Raw genomic sequence first — 21,842 nt, forward strand, 5'->3', positions numbered from 1 at the left:
TCTCTCAGGAAGAGGACCCTCCAAGCCTGCTCATCTTTTCCCAGGGGACAATCCAGTCCCTCTTCCCCAAGGCATTCTCCATCAGGGGCTGATCTGCAGCTGAGACGGAAAGTAATCCTGTTGGTAGGGTTATTGCCTAGTGTAAATGATGCCCTGGGTTCTATTCCCAGCACTGCACAGAACCTCCCATGGTGGTGCATGTCTGTACTTCAGAACATGAGAAGCGGAGGCAGGAGGATCAGAAGGTGCTGCTTTGTCCTTTGTACTGCCATGACATTAGTTCACTTCCCCACATTCTTAACCTTAGGTAAACACTGACACTGTGTCCTACCTAGCTCATTAGGTCAGAACAGATGAGAACCAGCACCTTTTTTTCTATGTAGCTTGAACTCAGGATCCTCCCGCCTCACCTTCCTGAGTGCCACAATTACAGGCTACCTATCCAGTCACAATCATGTGAAGCATAGTGAAGGTTAACAAGTCATTTTCTAAACCCGGCATGATGCTTGTAACCCTGGTCCTCAGGAAGTAGGAAGTGGAGAATTCAAGGCCGACCTAAACTAGGGAGTAAGACCCCATGTCAACAAAATCCTTTTCTAAGTCATGGTTTCTCAACCTGGGCGGTACTGATTCAGAAGAGAAAACAGTCAGGGAGAGGGTGGGTAGTGCCCTGTAGCCTATGCCATGTTATACTGTGGCATGCTTAGCAGCATCCCTGGCCTCACAGGTTGATAGAGGTACTTTCTTCCCAAGGCAAGTCAGCCAAAATGCCTCCAGACATTGTCTAAAGTCCTCTCAGCTGCAGATCAGCCCCTGATGGAGAGTGCCTTGGGGAAGAGGGACTGGATTGTCCCCTGAGAATAGATGAGCAGGCTTGGAGGAGCCTCTTCCTGAGAGAAGGGACCCAGTGAATTATCCCTACAGCCCATTTCTCCACCCACATCTCTGAAAAGGTTCCAGTCCTAAAAGAGGATTATCAGTGCAAGACATGCTCCATGTCATGAAGAATAAATTGTGTTCTAGAGCCTAGGTGGGACATGGATCAGGGATGGCTTGTCATAACTGAGTCAGTGTCCTTGTCCTGACCATCCCCAGAAGCACCACTACAGGAAGCTCCCAACTGAAGTACACCAGGCTGTGGGCCAAGTCCCTGCTGGCTACATCCATTATTTCACACCGCTTCATGAAGCTGCTGCTACACACTCACCATGCCCTGAGAACCTGTGCTTCTGAGAGCTTCTTCCTGCCCTACTAGTCACCAACTTTGGATGCTGGGAGGTCCTGCCAGATGTCAAAGAGCTGAGACAACCAGGTGCCCCAAAGGTGGACCAAGGAGTTAAGGCTGTGGCTCAACCTTGTCTAGGGATCATCAACATATTGGACAGCAGTTTAACAGCCTGAGGCTGTTGGAACAGAGAAATACACTGGGTTCGGGGTACTCACAAAAACACAGGATAAGAAAAGATATGCACATATATTGAATAAATATAAAGCCAAGGAAAGAACAGTCTCAAATTCAATAGAAATATATCTATACAAGTTATACAGTAGACTGAGGGCAGGGGAAGAGGTTATAAACTCAGATCCAAACATATACAAAAATAACTTACATAGCAGCCCCTTCCCCACCCAGCCCCATGGATAGGGCTACTGAACAGCAGTCCCAGAAGTCCAGCAATGCAGCCCCAGGCAGAGCTTGCAGAGTGAAGGGGCACCAGCCCAATGGACGGAGGCCTAGGAGTTGTCCTGGAGTCTGCTGTTGGGAGACTTTGAGCTCAGCAGCCTGTCTAGCATGGTGTGGGCATAGCATAGCTGTCTACCCAGTTCCTCGCAGCAGCCATATTCCTCCAGAAGGCTCAAGCAGGATGTGTGGAAGTCCTGGTTCTTGATGCAGGTCACAGCTGCCATCATGGGGCACAGAATAAGTTTGGTGTGGTCCTTGGAGGGAAGAAGGGAGTGAGTGAAAAGCTCAGCTGGTGCCTGAGGTTGAGGCAAAGGGGAGGAAGGCTCCCCACCTGGTGAAAGGAACAGCACTTCCACCCCACCCAGCCACCTCAAGTACAGGCCCCTACACACCTGGAAGAAATTAATCTGTATAGTGCCGTTGCTGAGGTGCAGGACAATGGCGCGGCTTGTGCGGAGCCATTTTTTCAGGTAGGGCAGCCGGACCAGCTCATCACCTTCCCGGGGTGTGGTGTTGGCCCCTGCCTCCGTGTTGGCCCCCGCCTTCTGCAGGTGTTCATTCTTGTAACTTCGGAAATGCTGGAGGAGAGTGATCTGGTTGGAGAGTTGAGGCAGGGATTCCAGAATGAGAGCCTGACCCTGAGGCAGCCCCCATACCCTGCCACACCCTCTTACAGTAGCCAGTTCCCACCTTCTTCATCAAGGAGTCAGGGTGGGAGCTCATGGTGGGGTAAGACTCCATACCATCATGGTCTATGTACTCTAGGCTGTCGCCATCATTGTAGAGGACGAAGCATGTTGAGTCATTAAAGAGTGCCCCTGTACTGTTGTAACAGAGCTGATACCCTAATGGCAGGGGGAGGGCTATCTTAGAAAGGCAGGAGGAGGTGGACAAAGGCTGGGAAGAGCTCAGTAGTAGAGTGCTTGCATGTATTAGGCCCTAACAATTCTTGGTAACACAGCCACACAATTACAGACATCACTCACTTGTTCACTCAAAGGCTACTATGGCAACACCATCCCCTGCCCATCATACATTCTGGAGACACCTACCAAGTCCATACTTCATTGATTAGTCTACCCACTGGCTGACCCAGAAGATGGGGATGCATGCAGGATCCTCAGCCTCCTCTGGGATAGAAACAGAGAACTGGTTAGGCCAGCCCCTTCTTCTGTCTTCTCAGATAATCCTCCCCAGAGCTGGGGGGACACCCTATGAAGACTGTGGAGGGCTCTGATGGCACAAACCCAGACACCCAAATTGCAGCCCAGGACGTCAAGTCCCAATTCATTAAGTGTGCCCCTTTACTGTGTCTCAGGAACTGTGGTAGGTGTGGATAGGAAAAGAAAACCCTAGGCTTCTAGAAGGACCCACATGCCAACCAGAGGGATGAAGAGTAATCAAAGTCATTAACATCAGGGCTGGTGGAAAGCCTAGTGCCCCAGATTAAAGTGCTGAAGAAACTGAGCAGACCCAACAATTCCTGCAACGCTAGAACCACCTCAGTGCACACGAGTCCCAACTGCAGATGCATGAATGTGTTGGGAAGAAATGTTATGGAGAATTACATCAGGTTAGGACGTGCTGGCAGTGGGAGTCAGGGTGGTGACAGTGGGCACAAAAGCCCTGAGGCTGGAGCTGACCTGAGTCTCTTGAGGACCAAGGGATTAATTCCCTGGGCAGAAAGGAGACAACAGACACAGCTGTGCAGAGGTGACCTATCAGTCACCTACAGAGTGAGATGGGGCAGAAACAGGCAGAAGGCACACCAGGAGGGCCTTGGGTGTCAGGCTAACTCATCTGGATGTTGATCTCCAGGAAATGGGGGATCTGCTTGCTGACTGAGATACCCTGCCTTCTCCAGATGGGAAGCCCCCTGCAGGACTCACCTTGCTGCACCAGCCTTCGCTCTGAGGGCTTGGAGTCATTGACCCTGGTCAGCTGCTGCAGCATGTCACTGAGGTGGCACTCGATGGCCTCACCTGTCCCCCAAACCACTGGTTCCTCCTTTTCCCAGGGATGGTCAGGCAAGGGTCTCTCTACACCTAAGAAGGTGACATGGCCATTAGCCAGGCACAAAACCGCTGGAGGGAGCACAGGCCTGCCTGCCACAGCCAGCACTCTTCCCACAGTCCCATCATCTCTCACTGCTCTTGGGAACTGAGTCAGGACCGCGTTGGTGTGTCAGGTATATGGGGCTTACTGAGAGGCCACAAAGCTTCAGGAGCTCAGGCCTCTGCTCCAACAGCCTGCCCTTCCAGGACACCTGCTGTGGCTGTCACTCAGGGAGGGAGCCTGGAGGCACCAATTCAAGTAAAGAATGAAGGGCACTTTGTGCATCCAGGAAGGCGGAAGGATGGGTGAAGCGCAGTGTAAGCCTTTTGCTTTGTGTGCTTACAGATAAGTGAGTCTAATGAAATCCACACTGAAGCATTAAGATGGCCTATGGTGATCGGGGCTGTGCTGGTCACTGTTGCTGTCTTTATTCTTGAACAATTCACTTCCCCAAACCAGCATGTGTCAGTTCTCCAGTGAAACAGGACATTCCCTAAATTTTCAATTAAAAACAACAATCCCACCATTCTGTATTAAGAACTTAAGTGTGAAATAAAATATCCAAGCTCTGATTTTAAAACTAGCCAAAAAGGGGCTGGAGAGATGGCTCAGCCACTAAGAGCACTGGCTATTCTTGTCAAAAACCTGGCTTTGGTTCCCAGCATTCTCATGGAGGCTCACAACCACCTGTAACTCCAGTTCCAGGAGATCCAAGACCATCTTCTGGCCTCTGTGGTCACCAGGCATTCATGTGCTACACATTCACATATGCATGTAAAACACCCATTCACAGGAAAAACAAAATGAGACTGTTTGCAGAATATGTAAAATCAAACTTGTCCAAATAAAACTATTGAAAATGGAGGACGACTACTCCAGGATCACATATCACATGATACAATTCTCTACCTTTGGATAATCTAGAAAATGTCTATAAAACATTTTCATTTATTGCTACTTTACTAAGAAAAAAAGAATCCTAATGGAGCAGTATTTTAAAACCTCCCCATAAGATAGGACCACAAGTCCAGCACTACAGGAAAGGGGAACAGAAAAGGGGGCTCAGCAATAGCTCAATTAACAGAGTGCTTGTCTAGTGTGAAGCCCTGAATTAACATTCTCAGCTCCTTATAAACTGGCCATGGTGGTCCATGCCTGTAATCCTAGCACTCAGGAGACAGAGGCAGAAGGAACAGAAGCTCAAGGTCATCCTTGGCTACTGGGAATTCTAAGCAGACTGGGCCACATGAGACACTGCCTCAAAAATTTAAAGGGGAAAATAATTACAGAAATAATTACTACACCAAGACCCACCTGTGGGTGCCAAAATTGATGGGCAGCAGTTTTTCAAACAACTTCCTGCAAGATACTTATCAATGACCGAAAAAACAGTATCTGTAGCAGAGACAGCCTTGTCTCCCCGACACATTGAAAAGAGCACATTCCCTCTGCAGCATTCCTGCTCAGAATGTAGAATCTCCCCTAACTCATGAGGAAGCAACAAACCCAACAGGAAAGACACTCATCAGCACCCTCTGAAAGTGTCAAGGTCACAAGACACAAGGAAAAACCCAGAGACTGTCACAGGCTAGAGGAAACTAAGAAGCTGAGGTCTCTAAATGCCATGTGCGGTACTGACTTGCACCCTGGTACAGAACAAGGTGATGTTAATGGGGAATCTGTGTGATTGACATGAGGCCTGGAGTTTGTTGACAGGATTATCTTGTGGTTAACGTTTTAGTTTTGGTAATTACTCTGTGGTAGAGAGATGCTGATAGTGGAGGAAGCTGGGGGAAGGGCACATAGGAAGTCAGCTCTATTTTGTTTATAACACTTTGTATAGCCCTAAAATTATTCCAAAAAATCCAAGTCATTGAGTCAGGGTGAGGCACACATTGGTAACCCCAGCATTTGGCAGTTCAAGGCTAGCCTGAACAACATGAGACTCTGTCTCAAAGCACCAAAACCGAAACTAAATCATCGCAAGTCATTTGCCTAAAAATGTAAATCTAATTGAACAGACAAACTGAGAACTTTATATTAAATTGGTGGTATAGCCACACAGAGAAGCAAGGTCCTTCAAGTTACTTCTCAAAGACTACAACCCTTAATGAAATATGTTAAGGTCAAATAAAACTGCAAGAAAAAATAGTAATTCTAAATACAGTGGCACACTCCTATAAGCCCAGCATCTGGGGGGAGAGGAGGTAGTGAGGCCAGAGATTTCAAACCTGAGGCCAGTCTTGGCTTCATAGTCTGTTTCAATAAATAAATAAATAAATAAATAAATAAATAAATAAAAGGAAGGAGGGAGGGAGGAGGGAGTAAAAAAAAAAAGAATGCTACCAGGTGAGGTGGCTCACGCCTTTGATCCTAGCACTTGGAAGGCAGAAACAGGTGGATCTCTGTGAGCTGGAGGCCAGCTTGAGCTACATAGTGAGATCTTGTCTCAAGAAAAAAGAAAGGAAGGAAGGAAGGAATAAAAGAAAACAAAAAAGAAAAAGAAATTGTGAAGACAATATGGGGTTGGATTAATGCTCACAGTCCTGAAGGTTGTGCTGATGTCTGTCACGTCTGTTTTCAAGAAGTATACACAGAAGCATTAACAGAAGAAAGTTTGCTCTTGGGGCAGGAGAGATGGCTCAGCGGTTAAGAACACTGACTGCTCTTCCAGAGGTTCTGAGCTCAATTCCCAGCAACCACATGGTGGCTCATAGCCACCTGTAATGAAATCTGGTGTCCTCATAATAAATAAATAAATTTAAAAAAAACACAAAGTTTGCTCTTAATCAGTTAAGAGAAACACATAGAGGATTGATGATGAAAACATCAAAAGAAATGTAAAGACTGGGAAAAGAGGGTCAGATGCTTCCTGTTCATTCTTCTACCTATTTAATCCTATGTTTTCTTTTTCAGACAGAGTTTCTCTAACAGCTCTGGCTGTCCTGATACTTGCTCTGTAGACCAGGCGGGCCTCGAACTCACAGATGTACTTTAAGTGTAAAATGGCAGACTGCTGGAGTTGGCTGTAGTGACATTTTAAAAGTGAGATGTGCTGACAAACTTGTAATCCAGAGCCCTAGGCAGGAGGACTGACTCCAGAGCAGCCTGGTGACAGTGAGAGACCTTCTCCTGACAGACAAAGCACAAGCACTCAAAGGGGTGAAAGGTGCAGAGTGAACCATGGCTGAGAATGAGAATGAGGATGGGTGCCGTGTTATACTCCATGTCTATACCTGACAAGTTCCAGCATTCAACAAAAACATGCAAAGGAGACGATAGAGACTTATAAACATAATCAAAAAGAATTTCCTGGGCTTGGTGTTCAGTCCATTTTTTTCCTTATCAGATCAAATGGGTTGATTCAGTCTGTTCTTCCTGCCAAGCCCAAGGGTCAGAAGAACCCAGGGACCAGACCTCAAAGATAGGACCCACCTCTGGAGGCAGAGTAAGGTGCATGCACCCTGAAATGCACCCTGGAAATATAGGCTCTCTGCAGTCTACCCTACCAAGACCAAGCTTCACCTTTCTCGAGGACCATGAGAGGCTTCCTGCTGCTGGGGTCCAGGCCACTGGGACCTACTGACAACCTTCATGGGATGGTGAGGCAGGTGATGGGCAGATGGGCAGGGATATAGCCAGAAGTGAAGAACTCATCTTTGAGCAACTCCTCAATGGTGGGGCAGGCAGCGGGTTTTGCCTGAAGCATCTTCTGGATGAGGGAGGCAGCAACGGAATTGATGTGCTGGAGGGGAGAAGCAGAGCCTAAGTGAGATGAGACAGGGACCCCACCTGACATGTGGCTGCTCCTATCTCAAATATACCATAGTTCAGTGGCCATAAGCTCTACCAGGTCCTCCACCCCAGCTTTAGCAAGGACCAGTGTGACCCTGCTTGTGAGAAGGATCATTTCCTGCCACTTGGCACTCAACATTAACTTGGGACGATTTCCCCAGCTTGCCCTTGCAAAGCACATTTAGTTATTTACCACCAGAGGGGCCTCCAGGTCCCCAGACCTGTGTTTAAATCCCAGTTCCGCCCCCATGATTCCAGCTCTGACAAATAGCCTGGGCTTTCTGGGCCCACCAAGGCGTATCTGTAGAATGGGGGAGCGGTACCATACCTGGGTCCCCACCACGTGGGACACCTGGTATATGGGATAAAACCTAGAACAGGCCTGTCAGTCAGAGCATTAACTCTAGGCTTCTTATGTATCAGGAATGCAGTCTTGTATATTAATTCATTTGGGCCTCACAAAAACTCCTAAAAGACTCCCTCCCCCTATATAGTTTGAGACAGGATCTCCCTATGTAGCTCAGGCTAGCCTGGAACTTAAGGTTCCCCTGCCTCAGCCTCACAAAAGTAAAGACTACTCACTCCACTACTATGCCTCACTTTAGATGAAGAAGCAGGCTCAGAATTGAGAAAGTGCCCCTGTCTGAGAATACACACAGCCTAGGTGATAAAGCCAGAACTTATACCACAACAGTCCAGCTGGCTCAAGCCAGTCCATGCTGTCTGCAGTGAGCTGATTCTCTGTAACATAGCTGCTCTATATACAAGTCAAGGACACCAATTTGAAAGTGGTCATATGTCCCAGGTAGACCTAGTCCCCAGAAATGGGTTATCCCTTCAAACGGATGTATGCCATTGGTTGTGAAAAAAAGATGTCATTTTGTCACTGGAAGCCCTTGGGGAAACTTAAACTTTGTAGATGGGAAACCTGGTTCACAAGAGTCAAGCCATCATCTGCTAAACACAGCTCAGTTAGGTGGAGATGGTCCATGTCCCAAGCTTAAGCACGTCTGCCTCTTCTCCATTTTCTCCCTGCACTTTACATCCATTCAGGAAGCTGGGCATGGGACTCAGTTGGCAGAGTGCTTGCCTATAAGCACAAAACCCAGTTCAGTTCCCAGTATACCCCATAAAGCCAGCATGGTGCTGCATGCCTATAATCTCAACACTTGGGAAGTAGAGGCAGGAGAATTTGACATTCAAACTCAACCTGCAGCGAGTTCAAGGCCAGCCTTCACACATACATTCTCTGTGGCTATACTAGAGGCAAGGCTCTGTCCTCAGGATATAGCTGGGCTCAGTGAATAGCTTTTGGGTGAAACAAAATAAAATTGTGCTGCTGTCACCTTGGGAACACTGTATTCATTTGGTTGAATCCGGAGGTAGGTTTCTTTTTCCAATGAGGTCTCAAAAGGTGGCTTGCCCACTAGCAAGGTGTACCTGGAGGTACAAGGAAGAATTTTGCTCAAACTCCCAGGAAAGTCCAAATGCATAAGTCATTGTCTAGGGGAAGGGGGCTGTGCTGGATTCACTGACTAGGAAGAGATGGGGATGGTCTCCAAGTCTGTCTAGTGTCACGGTAACCTTGACTAGGACAAGCCCTCAGAAGAATGTAGCTGATAACACCCGGATACTAAGGGGTCAGGAATTCCCCAGCTCTGGGCTGCAGTAATAGAGGACTCCAAGTACCCCAGAGGCCACTGCTATCCACCACAGGCCACCATGATGGGACTTCTGCCTACCATCAGCCCTTCTGGTGATCTGATTCTCCCATCAGTGCTCATCAGTGCTTCCAAAGCTTTCTTGAAAGTCAGCCAGGGACACAATTAAACCCAGGTTCAGAACTGAGATTCCATAGTCCTAACAAGCCCTCAGGTGTTGATGGTTTGGATCTGTGCATGCTTTTAGTAAACAGCAAAGAGCTGGAGGAAGAATTGTAGAGACTTTCTCGTCCCTTCTCTGGACCATAAGTCCAAGCTACAGGAAATCCTACATCCTACACCAGATTGATAAAGAAATAGGGCTTCATGTGGGCAACCTGCTCCCTGAAATAGCCTTTCTATAAGGAAGAAGGATCCAGAGGGTAAGGTCAACTGGGTGAAGTGCCTCAGAAAGCCCCATTGAGGCCCATAGCTCCTGAGTCCGTTCCCAACTTACATGATGCACCCGATGGACCATACATCCTCCTCAAAACTTCCCAGTCTCACTGCTTCGGGAGCTACGAAGTTCTGGGGGCTACAAAAGGTCTTCATTTGTTCCTCTTCATATTCCACTTTGGTTGCCAGCCTGAAAACCCCTGGGACAGAGGAAAGAAGAGAGGACGCTCAGCTGCTAGGTCTGGGTCATCTGTGGTTGCAGACAGCTGCCTCAGGTCTGACCATTGAGAATCAGACTCCAAAGTCTCTGTTCCGGGAACCTTTCTACTTTGCTGGCCCTGGGTGGCCTCCCACTGCCCTTTACACTGCTCTTTTAGATAGCAGGGCTAGAGTGGCAAGATGGCTCTGTAGGTAAAGGTGCATGCCTCTAAGACAGATGGCTTGAGTTGACCCTGGGACCCACACAGTGCAAGGAAACAACTGACTCCTGAAAGTTACCTTCTATCCCCACCCCTCACATAAATAAATGAAATTTAAACCACATGACAAACAGAATTGGAGGCACTAGGGAACCAAGTAAATACTCTTCGTGACTGCTGATGGACAAGGTAAGAAAGGTGACATGGGAATAGGGACTGAGGCAAATCAGAGTCTCAAGGGAACAGGACTTTTCAGGTCAGTAAAGAGACAGCTAAGGGAATGCTGCCAGCCTTGCTCCATGGCATACGTCTAGACCTCCAGTTTAAAAAGGAAACTGACTGAGGATCACCTGGCTCAGTGCTATGAGATAGGGTAGTAATTGGGGGAGGCACCCCCAAGTAAACTATTTTTAGAACTACTGTATTGAGGTATACAAGACAGCAACAGCAAACACAAAAACAAAAAGAGCAAATGCATCTAAAGGGAAGACACTGGTGTGTGGGCCCCTCACCCTCCATTTCTAGACTAGAGGGCATTCTGGAGGGCAGCACCTCCATGTCCCACCGGCCCTCCATTTCTCTGGCTCCCATTCTCCCAGATTTCCTCTCCTTGCCTCCTCTTGTACTGGCACCACGCACCTGCAGGTCCAGCACCTCACCTATTTTCACCTCCAGATCCTCCTTCAGGAAGATGTTGCTCAACCTAAGGTTCCTGTGAATGACCTGATTGTGGTGCAGGTACTGGCAGCCCAGGATTATCTGCCTTAGGTAGCAGCGCACTTCCAGCTGGGTCAGGGCTTTCCTCCTCTTGTGCAGCTCCAGGAGGGACTGAGAAAGAAGGAAGAAGTTACTGAAACCCACGGAAAAGGGTGGCCAGCTGGATGGGACCAGGACTAAGCTCTCGGGATTAAAGGGAGGTCTTGGCGGACTCCTGATGATTCTGCCCATACACTGGTCATTATCATTCACAGGACCCTCTCCTGTTAATGCATGCCCTTACCCAGAGTCTTTTCTCAACCCCACTCAGCACCCTCACTAGAAGCCTTTTCATAATTGCTTGAAACCCAAGCACTCCTCTAAGGCTACTCCAAGGCATCAGTAGCCCTTTGCCAGCAAATTCACGGTATGGGCACCCCAGTCCCACAGCAGAAACACTCACCCTCTCCCAACAAAGCTCCAAAATCACAAACACAAATTCACTGTCTTCGAAAACGCTGTGGAAGCCTAGGACATGTTGATGTGAGAGGCTGCGGTGAATGGAAATCTCTTTGGACAGCTTCTCCTTCTGGGAGGGTGTGAGCAAAGACTTAGGCACGATCTTGGCTGCGAACACCTCCTTTGTGTTTTGGTCTGAGATCTCAAAGCATTTGACAAAGCCTACTTTACTCAGAAAGCATCCCCTTACATAAAGGTGCCTGCTGCCTTTGTCCACTAAGACCTCTGGAAACTTTTTCAACAGTGGGGTGGCCACTGGGGCACTGGGACCTGCATCTTCCTGGACTCTGGCTTTCCAGAGGTCAGCTGGTGCTGGAGTCAGCTTTCCAGCTTTGGCTGTTGCCTTCATGCTCCTAAACTTGCTCTGCTCCCCCTCGAATTCAAACAGGGGGCTAGGAATCTTTCAAAGGCCTGCACATTGCTAATTGGCCACGGGGATTTAAAATGGAAGCCACCCAGCACTCTGCATCATGTGAGTGCTCTAATGGTGCAGCTCCTTTTAAAATTTGTATCTTGTAAGCAAGAAACTTGATGGGCGGGGACTTGAGGACTGAATGCATGTGGGATAGCCTAGGAAACCAAGAACTAATCAGATACAGGTTAGTTGATTCTGTTAGTCTTCTTGTGGTGTCCTTGACCCCTCTGGCTCCTACAATCCTTTCTCCTCCTGTTCTCTAGGATTCACTGAACTCCTTCTAGTATTTGGCTGTGAGTTTGCATCAGTTTCCATCCTTTGGTGAACGGTGCCTCTCTGTTAACTTTTTAAAAAAGATTATTTGCAGATTGCCCATGTGCCCTGTGGCCACTAGATCTATGGTCAAGTCCACAGTGGTCTTCAACCTCGTTATAGACAGCCACCCTTAAGCTGAGTCTTCCTCTAGCTATTTGCAAAGTTCCCAAGGTAGAAGAAAACTTTGCTGCTCTGAGCATTTGAAAGGAAGTATTTGGTTACGAGTGTTTCTCCTTTCACTGAATTATTCCAGGATTCATGTCTGGGTGGTGACATTATGTGCCATAGTCACTCATATGAAGTCCATCCATGGGGTGAAATTTAAGGATGTGAATGTCATCCTGAACATTCAGGTAATGGTATTTTGTCCATGGAAAATGATGAACCAAGACAAACAATTTCCAGTTTTCATCTGCACTGCAGAGACTCAGTGTTTTCGTGGCAAACACATGGTCCTTGGGAATGCTAAAGAAGACACGAGCATTGTTGAAGCCATGAGCACCTTGGGTCCAAGAAGAGCAAGTTCAGCAAGAAGCTCACCACTGCCAACTATGGGACAGCTGTGACAGTTCTGACTGACATACACCTTAAACACCAGACCCTCCCATCTGCAGCTCCGAGGGCACCCATTCAACTGTGGCACCCATCCTTCTGCATTAATATCTTATTGTCCTTGAGTCCCGCTGCTTTGCTTTGGGTTTGTAATTTTCTCATTCCCCTGAAGTTGAGCTGGATTGCATAGTTAAGATTATTATTAGGTATAGATGGATCTTGGGGGAGATGGATTCCCAATTTTCTAAGAAAGCACCATATTGATTTCCAAAGTGGTTGTACAAGCTTGCATTCCCACCAGCAGTGGAGGAGAGTTCCCCTAGCTCCACATCCTCTCCAGCATAAGGTGTCTTCAGTGTTTTTGATCTTAGCCATTCTGACAACCCAAGGAATGCTCAACCACACCATAAGAGCACTTGTTCAGCTATGTTCATATCAGCATTGTTTGTAATAGCCAGAACATGGAAACAACCTAGATGCCCTTCAACTGAAGAATGGATAAACAAAATGTGGTACATATACACAATGGAATACTACTCAGCAGAGAAAAGCAATGACATCATGAGGTTTGCAGACAAATGGATGGATCTAGAAAAAATCATCCTGAGTGAGGTGACCCAGACTCAGAAAGACAAACATGGTATGTACTCACTCATAGCAGGATACTAGATGTGGAACAAGGATGACTTGTCTGCTACTCACATCACCAGGGAGGCTACCTGGAAAACAGGACCCCAAGAAAGACACGGGGATCGCCCAATGACAGAGAAATGGAATGAGATCTACATGAACAGCCTGGACATGGGTGGGGGTAGTGAAAGGCGAGGGTCGAGGGAAAGAGAGCTTGGGGGAGCGGGAGATCCCAGCTGGATCAACAACAGAGAGGGAGAACAAGGAATAGGAGACCATGATAAATGAAGACCACATGAGAATAGGAAGAAGCAAAGTGCCAGAGAGGCCCACAGAAATCCACAAAGATACCCACACAACAGACTGCTGGCAATGGTCGAGATACATCCCGAACTGACCTACTCTGGTGATGGGATGGCCAAACACCCTAATTGTCATGCTAGAAACCTCATCCAACTACTGAGGGATCTGGATGATGCAGAGATCCATGACTAGGCCCTGGGTGGATCTCTGGGAGTCCAATTAGCGAGAATGAGGAGGGTTTATATGAGCGAGAATGGTTGAGACCAAGGTTGGATAAAGCACAGGGACAAATAGCCAAATGAATGGAAACACATGAACTATGAACCAATGGCTTAGGGGTCCCCACTGGATCAGGCACTCTGAATGGGTGAGAGAGTTGATTGGCTTGATCTGTTTGGGAGGCATCCAGGCAGTGGGACCGGGTCCTGTGCTCATTGCATGAGTTGGCTGTTTGAAACCTGGGGCCTAATGCAGGATTGCTTGGCTTGGCCTGGGAGGAGGGGACTGGACCTACCTGGACTGAGTCTACCAGGTTGATCTCAGTCTGTGGAGAAGGCTTTGCCCTGGAGGAGATGGGAATGGGGGGGTTGGGGGGGAAGGTGAGGGGGACGGGAGGGGGGAGAACAAGGGAATCTGTGGCTGATATGTAGAAATGAATTGTATTGCAAAATAAAAATAAAAAAATATTATTATTAGGAGTAGAAACTAAATAAGGGAAAGAAAGACACCATGTTATAACAAATCAATACCTTCAATCTAAAAAGTGTTCTATTTTGCCAAGTAGAGAGGAGGCTGGGGAGGAGCTGGTAGTTCAATCTTGGGGTAGCAAGCTGAAAAGCCAGACAAACACTAGAGCTGCTAATTTCCTTCCAATGCTCCTTTGATGCTAAAGCATCTGTATTCTGATTCCTAAATGCCTTCCTAAACACCTCCTGACAGCTTCCCTTTTAAACACATGCAACTCCTCCAGACCTTGGCTGCTGCTTTTAAAGTCTATTAGTGCTGCTAGGCAAGGGAACCTCTGAATGTTACTTTCTTTATAGAGAAGCGAAGAGGCCTAACTTAACATTAGGGCAGCCATGACAGGCTGCAAACTAACAATATTAGAACTTGGTCTCACCATTACAATAACCAGGAAAAGCTACAAATGTACCCTGCAGGAGACCAATCAGAATTGAGATAAACAAGTACTAAGTGCTCTAGAACATTAAAGATAGCTTACTTACTTTGTATATAGATTGCCAATTTCCTTGCAGCCAGTACCAACCACTGTTTGATGAAACTTCTGTTACCTCACTCCTGCCCAATCAGGAGTTCAACCCCCATCTGAATCCAGCATTCCCCTAACCCCTATCCTTTACTCCTTAAAAACTCTGCCTCAACTGAGGTCAATGCACTCCCTGATCCAACCACTGTGTCGGAATGGATGAAGAGCCCAAGCTGGATCTTGCATGAAAGGTTCTTTGCTTTTGCATATGAACTAGGACTCCTGGTGGTCTCTGAGGGGCTCATGATGTGGGCGTAACAGGAAGTAGGTTGTGAAAGGAGAACTTGGCATCTGTTTGTTCATTTCTGAAATTGTATCGTGGATTAAATGTGGTATGAAGAGATTGTGCTGGGAGTTAAGATCAAGACTGTGATTTTTTTCCATCTTAGCATCAGACTGCTTAGTTATAAAGTAGGTGTATTATTAGATCTGTTTACCATTATATTGCGAATTGACTCAGGTATCAGGAAGATAACCTCTAGCCTTAGCCTGTCATGACTACTTGAAACTGGGAACTAAAATCTTTAGGAACTCCCTTTTCTCTCATAGTTTCAAGAGACAGTAAATTATATATTGTCTGTCATGTAAAGGATTAAGTGACCATAGTGAGGCAGACAGTGGAAGAATGTGATAAAGTGTGCCATCTAGGGGTTGCTCTCTCCACCCCCCCTCTCTCTATCTCTATCTCTCTATTTCTCTCTCTCTCTCTCTCTCTCTCTCTCTCTCTCTCTCTCTCTCTCACACACACACACACACACACACACACACACACACGTGCACATCTAGAAAGGTGACTATGAGACAGGAGGAGGAGACCTAACAGGAGGAGGGAGGCAAAGAGGATAATGGTGTATATGAGATGAACGCAGAAAGTCAATCTGTTTGGGGTGGAGAGAGGGAAGGTCTATTTGAAGGAGTGGGAAAGGTAGTGAGAGCATAAATGAAAACATAACATATAAAAAATGTCAGAGAAGCTCAGTTCTATGCTAGATATAAAAAACCCACAAAACAAAAATGAAGCCGAGGTGTGCATGGAACAGCACAGCACCAAGGGTCAAACATTGTCAGCTCCTGGAGGCAGTTTCAGGTTAAATGAAGGGTCTAGATTGGGTTCATAGGTCAGTGGGAAGTTGTTGCCACCTTTCCAGCAGGGGCCCCATTCATCCGCTCTTTTCTATACACAGAAGCATTTTCCATGAATGCTCACGGAGATGGATGTGCAGAGGAGCCATGCCAAGAATCTGCTCAAGAAACATATTTCATGTAGAGGTGCATACCCACAGTGTCATTTACTCAGGAGGCCCAGGCAAGTGTAACACTTAAACTCAGGGCTTTAAGATCATCCTGGGCATCATAGTAAAGATCAGTCTCAAAAAATACACAAGATACACTTAGTGTTCACATAATTTTTTTCTTCCTATTGTATGTTTCTTCCCTAGTCTAGGGATGTAGGTCAATTGGTCCTGGGCTCCATCGTCAACACTCACACAAATAGGGCATGGTGCTGCCTGCCTGTAATTGAAGGACATCCTTCCTACACAGTGAGTAAAAGGCCAGCCAGGAGTACATGAGACCCTGCCTCATTAAGACAAATGTACTGTCTCTCACACAGGTATCCTTGCTTTGAAATTTTTCTTTTGTGTGTTTTTGGAGTACATGTGGAAGCCAGGTAATTAGAGACAGGCCATTGGGGATGGATTCATGAGGGCAGGTGGATTTAGTAAAATATAGTTAAAAAGTCAAGGTAGAAAGGGGGGATGCTCGGAGTGGGAAGGTTCAAACATGGATGGGAAAGTGACGCACTGGAAAAGACTTAACTAGAATTAAGGGCATATGAAAAAGCTATAAGAAAACCTATATCTTGTGGCCAAAGTAAAAAATATAATCAGAAGGGATGGTAAACACAGGTTGCATGAAAGAATGGGGGAGAACACTCCAGGTTAAAGGCATAAGTGGGGCTGGCAGCAGGCTGGTAGGGGAGAGTGGGGCGGGAAGGGTAAACTGTGCAAGGGTTAGTTAACAAAAACTAAAGATGTTGGAGGAAGCCTTTTGACCATCCAGTCTTTGTAAGCTAATTAAAAATGAAACAAAGATAAAAGGATGTTGGTAAGGATACTGTCCCCATGTCATTTACATGCCAGTGCAGTAAGAGGCTTAGCTGTGAATGAAGCAGACCCTGAAAGAGTCAATGAGGATGTTTTGTAAGGCTGGTCCTTTAAAAGCTGGAGATCCAAAGGTTAACAAAGCTACAATTTTCACTAGGTGCTGATGTCCATTTCTTAATCTGCAGAACCTGTGATTTCAGTGCTCATAATGGACCCGAATGAATGAACTGATTAATTGAATAAAGCATGCAAGCTGGGAGACACCATGAGCAGAAGAAAATGAGACTGAATGGGTTTTCCGGTTAGTGGTCATTAGGGACTTGCTGGATGAATAATTACAGAGGAAGAAATGTCCATGTGTGACCTCGCTACAACTTAACAGCCAGGTGAATCATGTATGGAACAAGTTACATACGCCAGAACAGCAGAAGTTACAGTTCCCTGGGTCTGATGCCTCACACCTGGTTATCAGGGTTTGGGAGACTGATGTAGGAGATTACAGGCATGTAGAAGGTACCAAGTTTATGTGGGTGCTGAGGATTGAACCCAGGGCCTCATGCATGCTACACTTCTAGTCCCTGGGAGGAATATGAAATTTAGATAAAACCCTTTAATTTTTAATATGAGTTTTGGTGCAAATTTCAGGTCAGCATGGGCTACATGGTGAGATTGTGTCTAAAGAGTAGTGGTTCAACGACACCATGGAAACAGGTCAGAAAATATCCTTTGAATTCAGCAAAGGGTTTAGATACCAATTTTAGGTGATAGACTTGCTCATTACTTTGACATAGCTATTCTTACTTCTAACACTGTGAATAGCACAAGGTATTTCCTAAAGTACCTTATTTGATATTGTTCTTGTTTGGCAAAAGTCAATTTAACTGACATTTATATTTCAGTGACAATAACAAGACCAATTTCAACATATTAATGTTACCCACTGCATGCAGATTCTGGGAGGAAAGACAACAGAAAGAACTCACACTAACCGTAGTCTATGCTGGAATAAGGTAGTGGATGAAGTTCAGGGGCCACAGTACTTTGCTGGAGTTCAAGAAGCAGTTCTGAACCTTTGGGCCTTGACCCCTTTATGAACCTCTAGTTCCAAAATTTTTACATTACAATTCAAAACAGTACCAAAATTACAGTTATGAAGTAGCAATGAAAACAATTTTATGGTCGGGGATCACCACAATATGAGGAACTCGGGGTGTTTAGGAGGCACTGAAAATGCCTGATCTGGAAAGACATTGAATGACAGAGAGGCTAACACATGTGTCCAGGAGACAAATGTAAATCACGTGTGGACAGTAACTGGGAAAGATCATCATAGATTTGATCGTGAAACTCAACTTAAATGACTTTAAAATGTTACATCGTCTCTATAAAGAAAATTTGATATCCTCTGTTAAGGGGAGATGTTTAACCAGCCACGGTGGATCATGTCTAGAATTCCAGTCCCCAAGAGGTTAAGTCAGGAGGATTGCCTCTAGTATTGAGGCCACGCCCCATCTGAGGGCACACCACAGACACCTCCTGTGGTTGGTGCTTTCCCATTTCCCAGCTCCATAGAGCTGAGAAAGGTGGGGCGCTACGGTAGCCCTGCCCCCCTCCTGCTAGTATTTAGTGCTTTCCAAGTGGGGCTGGAAGCCTGAGCCTCTGAGAGAAGTCTCGAAGGCATGCCCCCTTACACCACCCTTTGCTGGAAGATACCCACCAAGTGCGAGCTTGGTACTCACCTGGCATGCTGCCTGCAGAAACACCCTCGAGTTGTGACAATATATGGTCCTCTCTGCATCCTAGGCCCTGAGAACCTTGCAGAAAACTGGCATGCTCCTCCCAATGGGGCGTGGGGTGAGTTGCGGTTGCAGCAGGGCAGAATTTAGGGGCGCCCCCGAGGGCTGGTCAAGGCTAGAGCCTGGGCTGACAGGCATCTGAGCCAGAGAACGGGGGTCCTTAGAGCAACTCCCTGAACCCCTCCCAGACTGGAGGCCCGGACTCTCTTTCAGGTCCTCTGTGCATGCTCCGGAGCTGAGGTCCCAATTTTCTACAGTACAGCACTGATGTGATTCATCCTTGCTAGGGAGCTTGGGATGTATTGGAGCATTGATCCTTTCTTCTCAGAAGTCAGGTTTTCTTTCCTGAAAGGAGTTTTGTATCACTGATAAGGGAAGAGTCGGGGAGTTAGGAAATAATAGCTTGAGAGTAATGTCTGGAAATTGATAAAAGTCTACACCTGGGTGATTCTGGGGGATTCTAGGCAGAGGCTCTACCCCTGAACCACACCACCAGCCCCTCACTGGGGGATTCTAGGTGGGGGATCTACCCTTAGCCATGCCCCAAGTCTCTCACTGGGGGACCCTAGGCAGGTGCTCCAACCCTGAGCCATGCCCTTACCCTGAAAAGAATTGTTTTTAATAGAATACATTTACTTGTGAAGGCTACAAGAACAAGGAATGGGTTGATGCTGCTAAAAGCCTGCTAACAGCACCTCACCTATTTTCACCTCCAGATCCTCCTTCAAGCAGTCATTACTCAACCTAAGGTTCCTGTGAATGATCTGATTGTGATGCAGATACTGACAGCCCAGGATTATCTGCCTTAGGTAGTAGTGCACCTCCAGATGGGTCAGGGCTTTCCTCCTCTTGTGCAGCTCCAGGAGGGACTGAGGAAGAAGGAAGAAGTTACTGAAGCCCACTGAAAAGGGTGGCCAGCTGGATGGGACCAGGACTAAGCTCTCGGGATTAAAGGGAGGTCTTGGCAGACTCCTGATGATTCTGCCCATACACTGGTCATTATCATTCACAGGACCCTCTCTTGTTAATGCGTGCCCTTACCCAGAGTCCTGAAACCCAAGCACTCCTATAGGCTACTACAAGGCATCAGAAGCCCTTTGCCAGCAAATTCCCTGTATGAACACCCCAGCCCCGCAGCAGAAACACCCTCTCCCGACAAAGCTCCAAAATCACAAACACAAATTCGCTGTCCTCAAAAACGCTGTGGAAGCCTAGGACATGTTGATGTGAGAGGCTGCGGTGAATGGAAATCTCTTTGGACAGCTTCTCCTTCTGGGAGGGTGTGAGCAAAGACTTAGGCATGATCTTGGCTGCAAACACCCCCTTTGTGTTTTGGTCTGAGATCTCAAAGCATTTGACAAAGCCTACTTTACTCAGAAAGCGTCCCCTTACATAAAGGCACCTGCTGCCTTTGTCCACTAAGACCTCTGGAATCTTTTTCAACAGTGGGGTGGCCACTGGGGCACTGGGACCTGCATCTCCCTGGACCCTGGCTTTCCAGAGGTCAGCTGGTGCTCGAGCCAGCTTTCCAGCTTTGGCTGCTGTCTTCATGCTCCTAAACTTGCTCTGCTCCCCCTCGAATTCAAACAAGGCACTAGGAATCTTTCAAATGCCTGCACGTTGTTGATTGGCCACGGGGATTTAAAATGGAAGCCACCCAGCACTCTGCATCATGTGAGTGCTCTAATGGTGCAGCTCCTTTTAAAACCTGTATCTTGTGAGCAAGAAACTTGCAGGGTTGGGACTTGAGCATGGAATGCTCATGGGATAGCCTGGGAAACCAAGAACTAATTGGATACGCAGAGATTGTCAGCCTGACCAGATTTGGTCCTGGTTTCTTCTTCTCAGTCACACAGTGCTCATGTGGTTCACCTGTGCCTCATTGTTCTGTGAGGATCTAACACCTTCTTCTGGCTTTGAAGTGGCTTCTGGGGATTCTAACTCATAGCAGGTGCCCTGTCTGCTGAGCCATCTTTCCAGCAATCCCCTCTCTTTAAATTTTTAATTAACTTATTTTTTAATAATTTAATAATAAAAAATGTTCTAAGCTGCCTAGATAGGCTTTGGACTTAGCAGTCCTGCTTTAGACTCTATATGCTGATATTACAGGAGTATGTCACCACTCTTGGCTTATTTAAACTTTTCATTGAAATATGGTGTGTTTATAGAAAAATGGTCTGGTTATAATTACACATGTTGAGTTTCCTCTAGCCGGACACATACTGTATAAAGAGTATACAGACTGAAAAAGAAGGCACTACCAACACACCAGAAGTCCCCCGTGACTGCTGCTGGGTCCTGGGAACCACCTCTACCAATCCTACTATTCTACTCACAGGACTGGACAGGTATTAGGTTTGGCTGCTGTGGTTTCATAAAAGCTTGCAAAGCAAAAGCAACACAGACAAAGGCGGCATGGGGCAAGCTCTGGGGAAGGCAGGCACCGCAGCTCTGGCCTATTACATAAGTACTCTACCACCTGACTACTTCCCCACCCTGTGCGCACAGGCCTTCAATCAGCAACTTGGCTTGAAGCTCTTATAGCAAAAGCTACTATCAGTGGGATCCCCTCAGCTAGTCCAACTTTTCATTTTAAAAAAAGATCAATTAGCCTTTAAAGGGGGCTATATGCAAAAGACACAAAACCACTTTTTTTTGCCATTAGTATTTTTATGCAACTTGACCAGAGAACTGTGCTGAGGAACTGGTGACAATATCTTATGGACTGAGGTGTGTGTCCCCTCCCCCAATTTCTAAGACTATATTTGGAGAGAGGCCTTGAAACCATGACTTAAGAAGTTGTTGGACCTGTGAGATGGCTCAGTATGTAAAGGCACTTGCCACTCATCCTGATGCCCTGAGTTAAGAGCCTCAGAGCCCACATGGTAGATCCCCAGAGCCCACTCCCCAAAGTTGTCCTCTGCTTCCACACTTGTGTTCACACACACACACATACACACACACACACACACACACACACACACACACACACACACACACACACGGGGTAGGGAGAGACTCACACAATAATAGTAAAATATCTTTTTAAAAAAGGTTAAGTCAGGAGGATTACCTTGAATTTTGATGCTAGCTTGATCTACAGCAAGATCCTGTCCCAAAAAAGGGGGTGAGGAAAAGGGAGAAGGGAAGAAGGGGCCCTCTTTTCAGAAGAAAACCACAGCATTTTCCAGACTC

General features: G+C 46.8%; 1 protein-coding gene across 1 annotated transcript; it reads right to left on the reverse strand.

Annotated features, from left to right (window-relative positions):
- Positions 1–1,455: 1,455 nt before the first annotated feature.
- LOC128095954 (serine/threonine-protein kinase PLK1-like) lies at positions 1,456–20,198 on the reverse strand. The gene is given in 10 exon segments (XM_052714939.1): positions 1,456–1,938; positions 2,077–2,277; positions 2,375–2,529; positions 2,737–2,814; positions 3,574–3,729; positions 7,265–7,484; positions 8,881–8,974; positions 9,692–9,830; positions 10,709–10,877; positions 19,794–20,198. Coding segments are annotated over 10 exon segments (1,821 nt in total). The 3' UTR covers positions 1,456–1,734.
- Between the last annotated feature and the right edge of the window lie 1,644 nt (positions 20,199–21,842).

The sequence above is a fragment of the Peromyscus californicus genome, unplaced genomic scaffold, assembly GCF_007827085.1.
Source record: "Peromyscus californicus insignis strain IS unplaced genomic scaffold, ASM782708v3 Scaffold_54__1_contigs__length_277627, whole genome shotgun sequence".
NCBI lineage: Eukaryota > Metazoa > Chordata > Mammalia > Rodentia > Cricetidae > Peromyscus > Peromyscus californicus.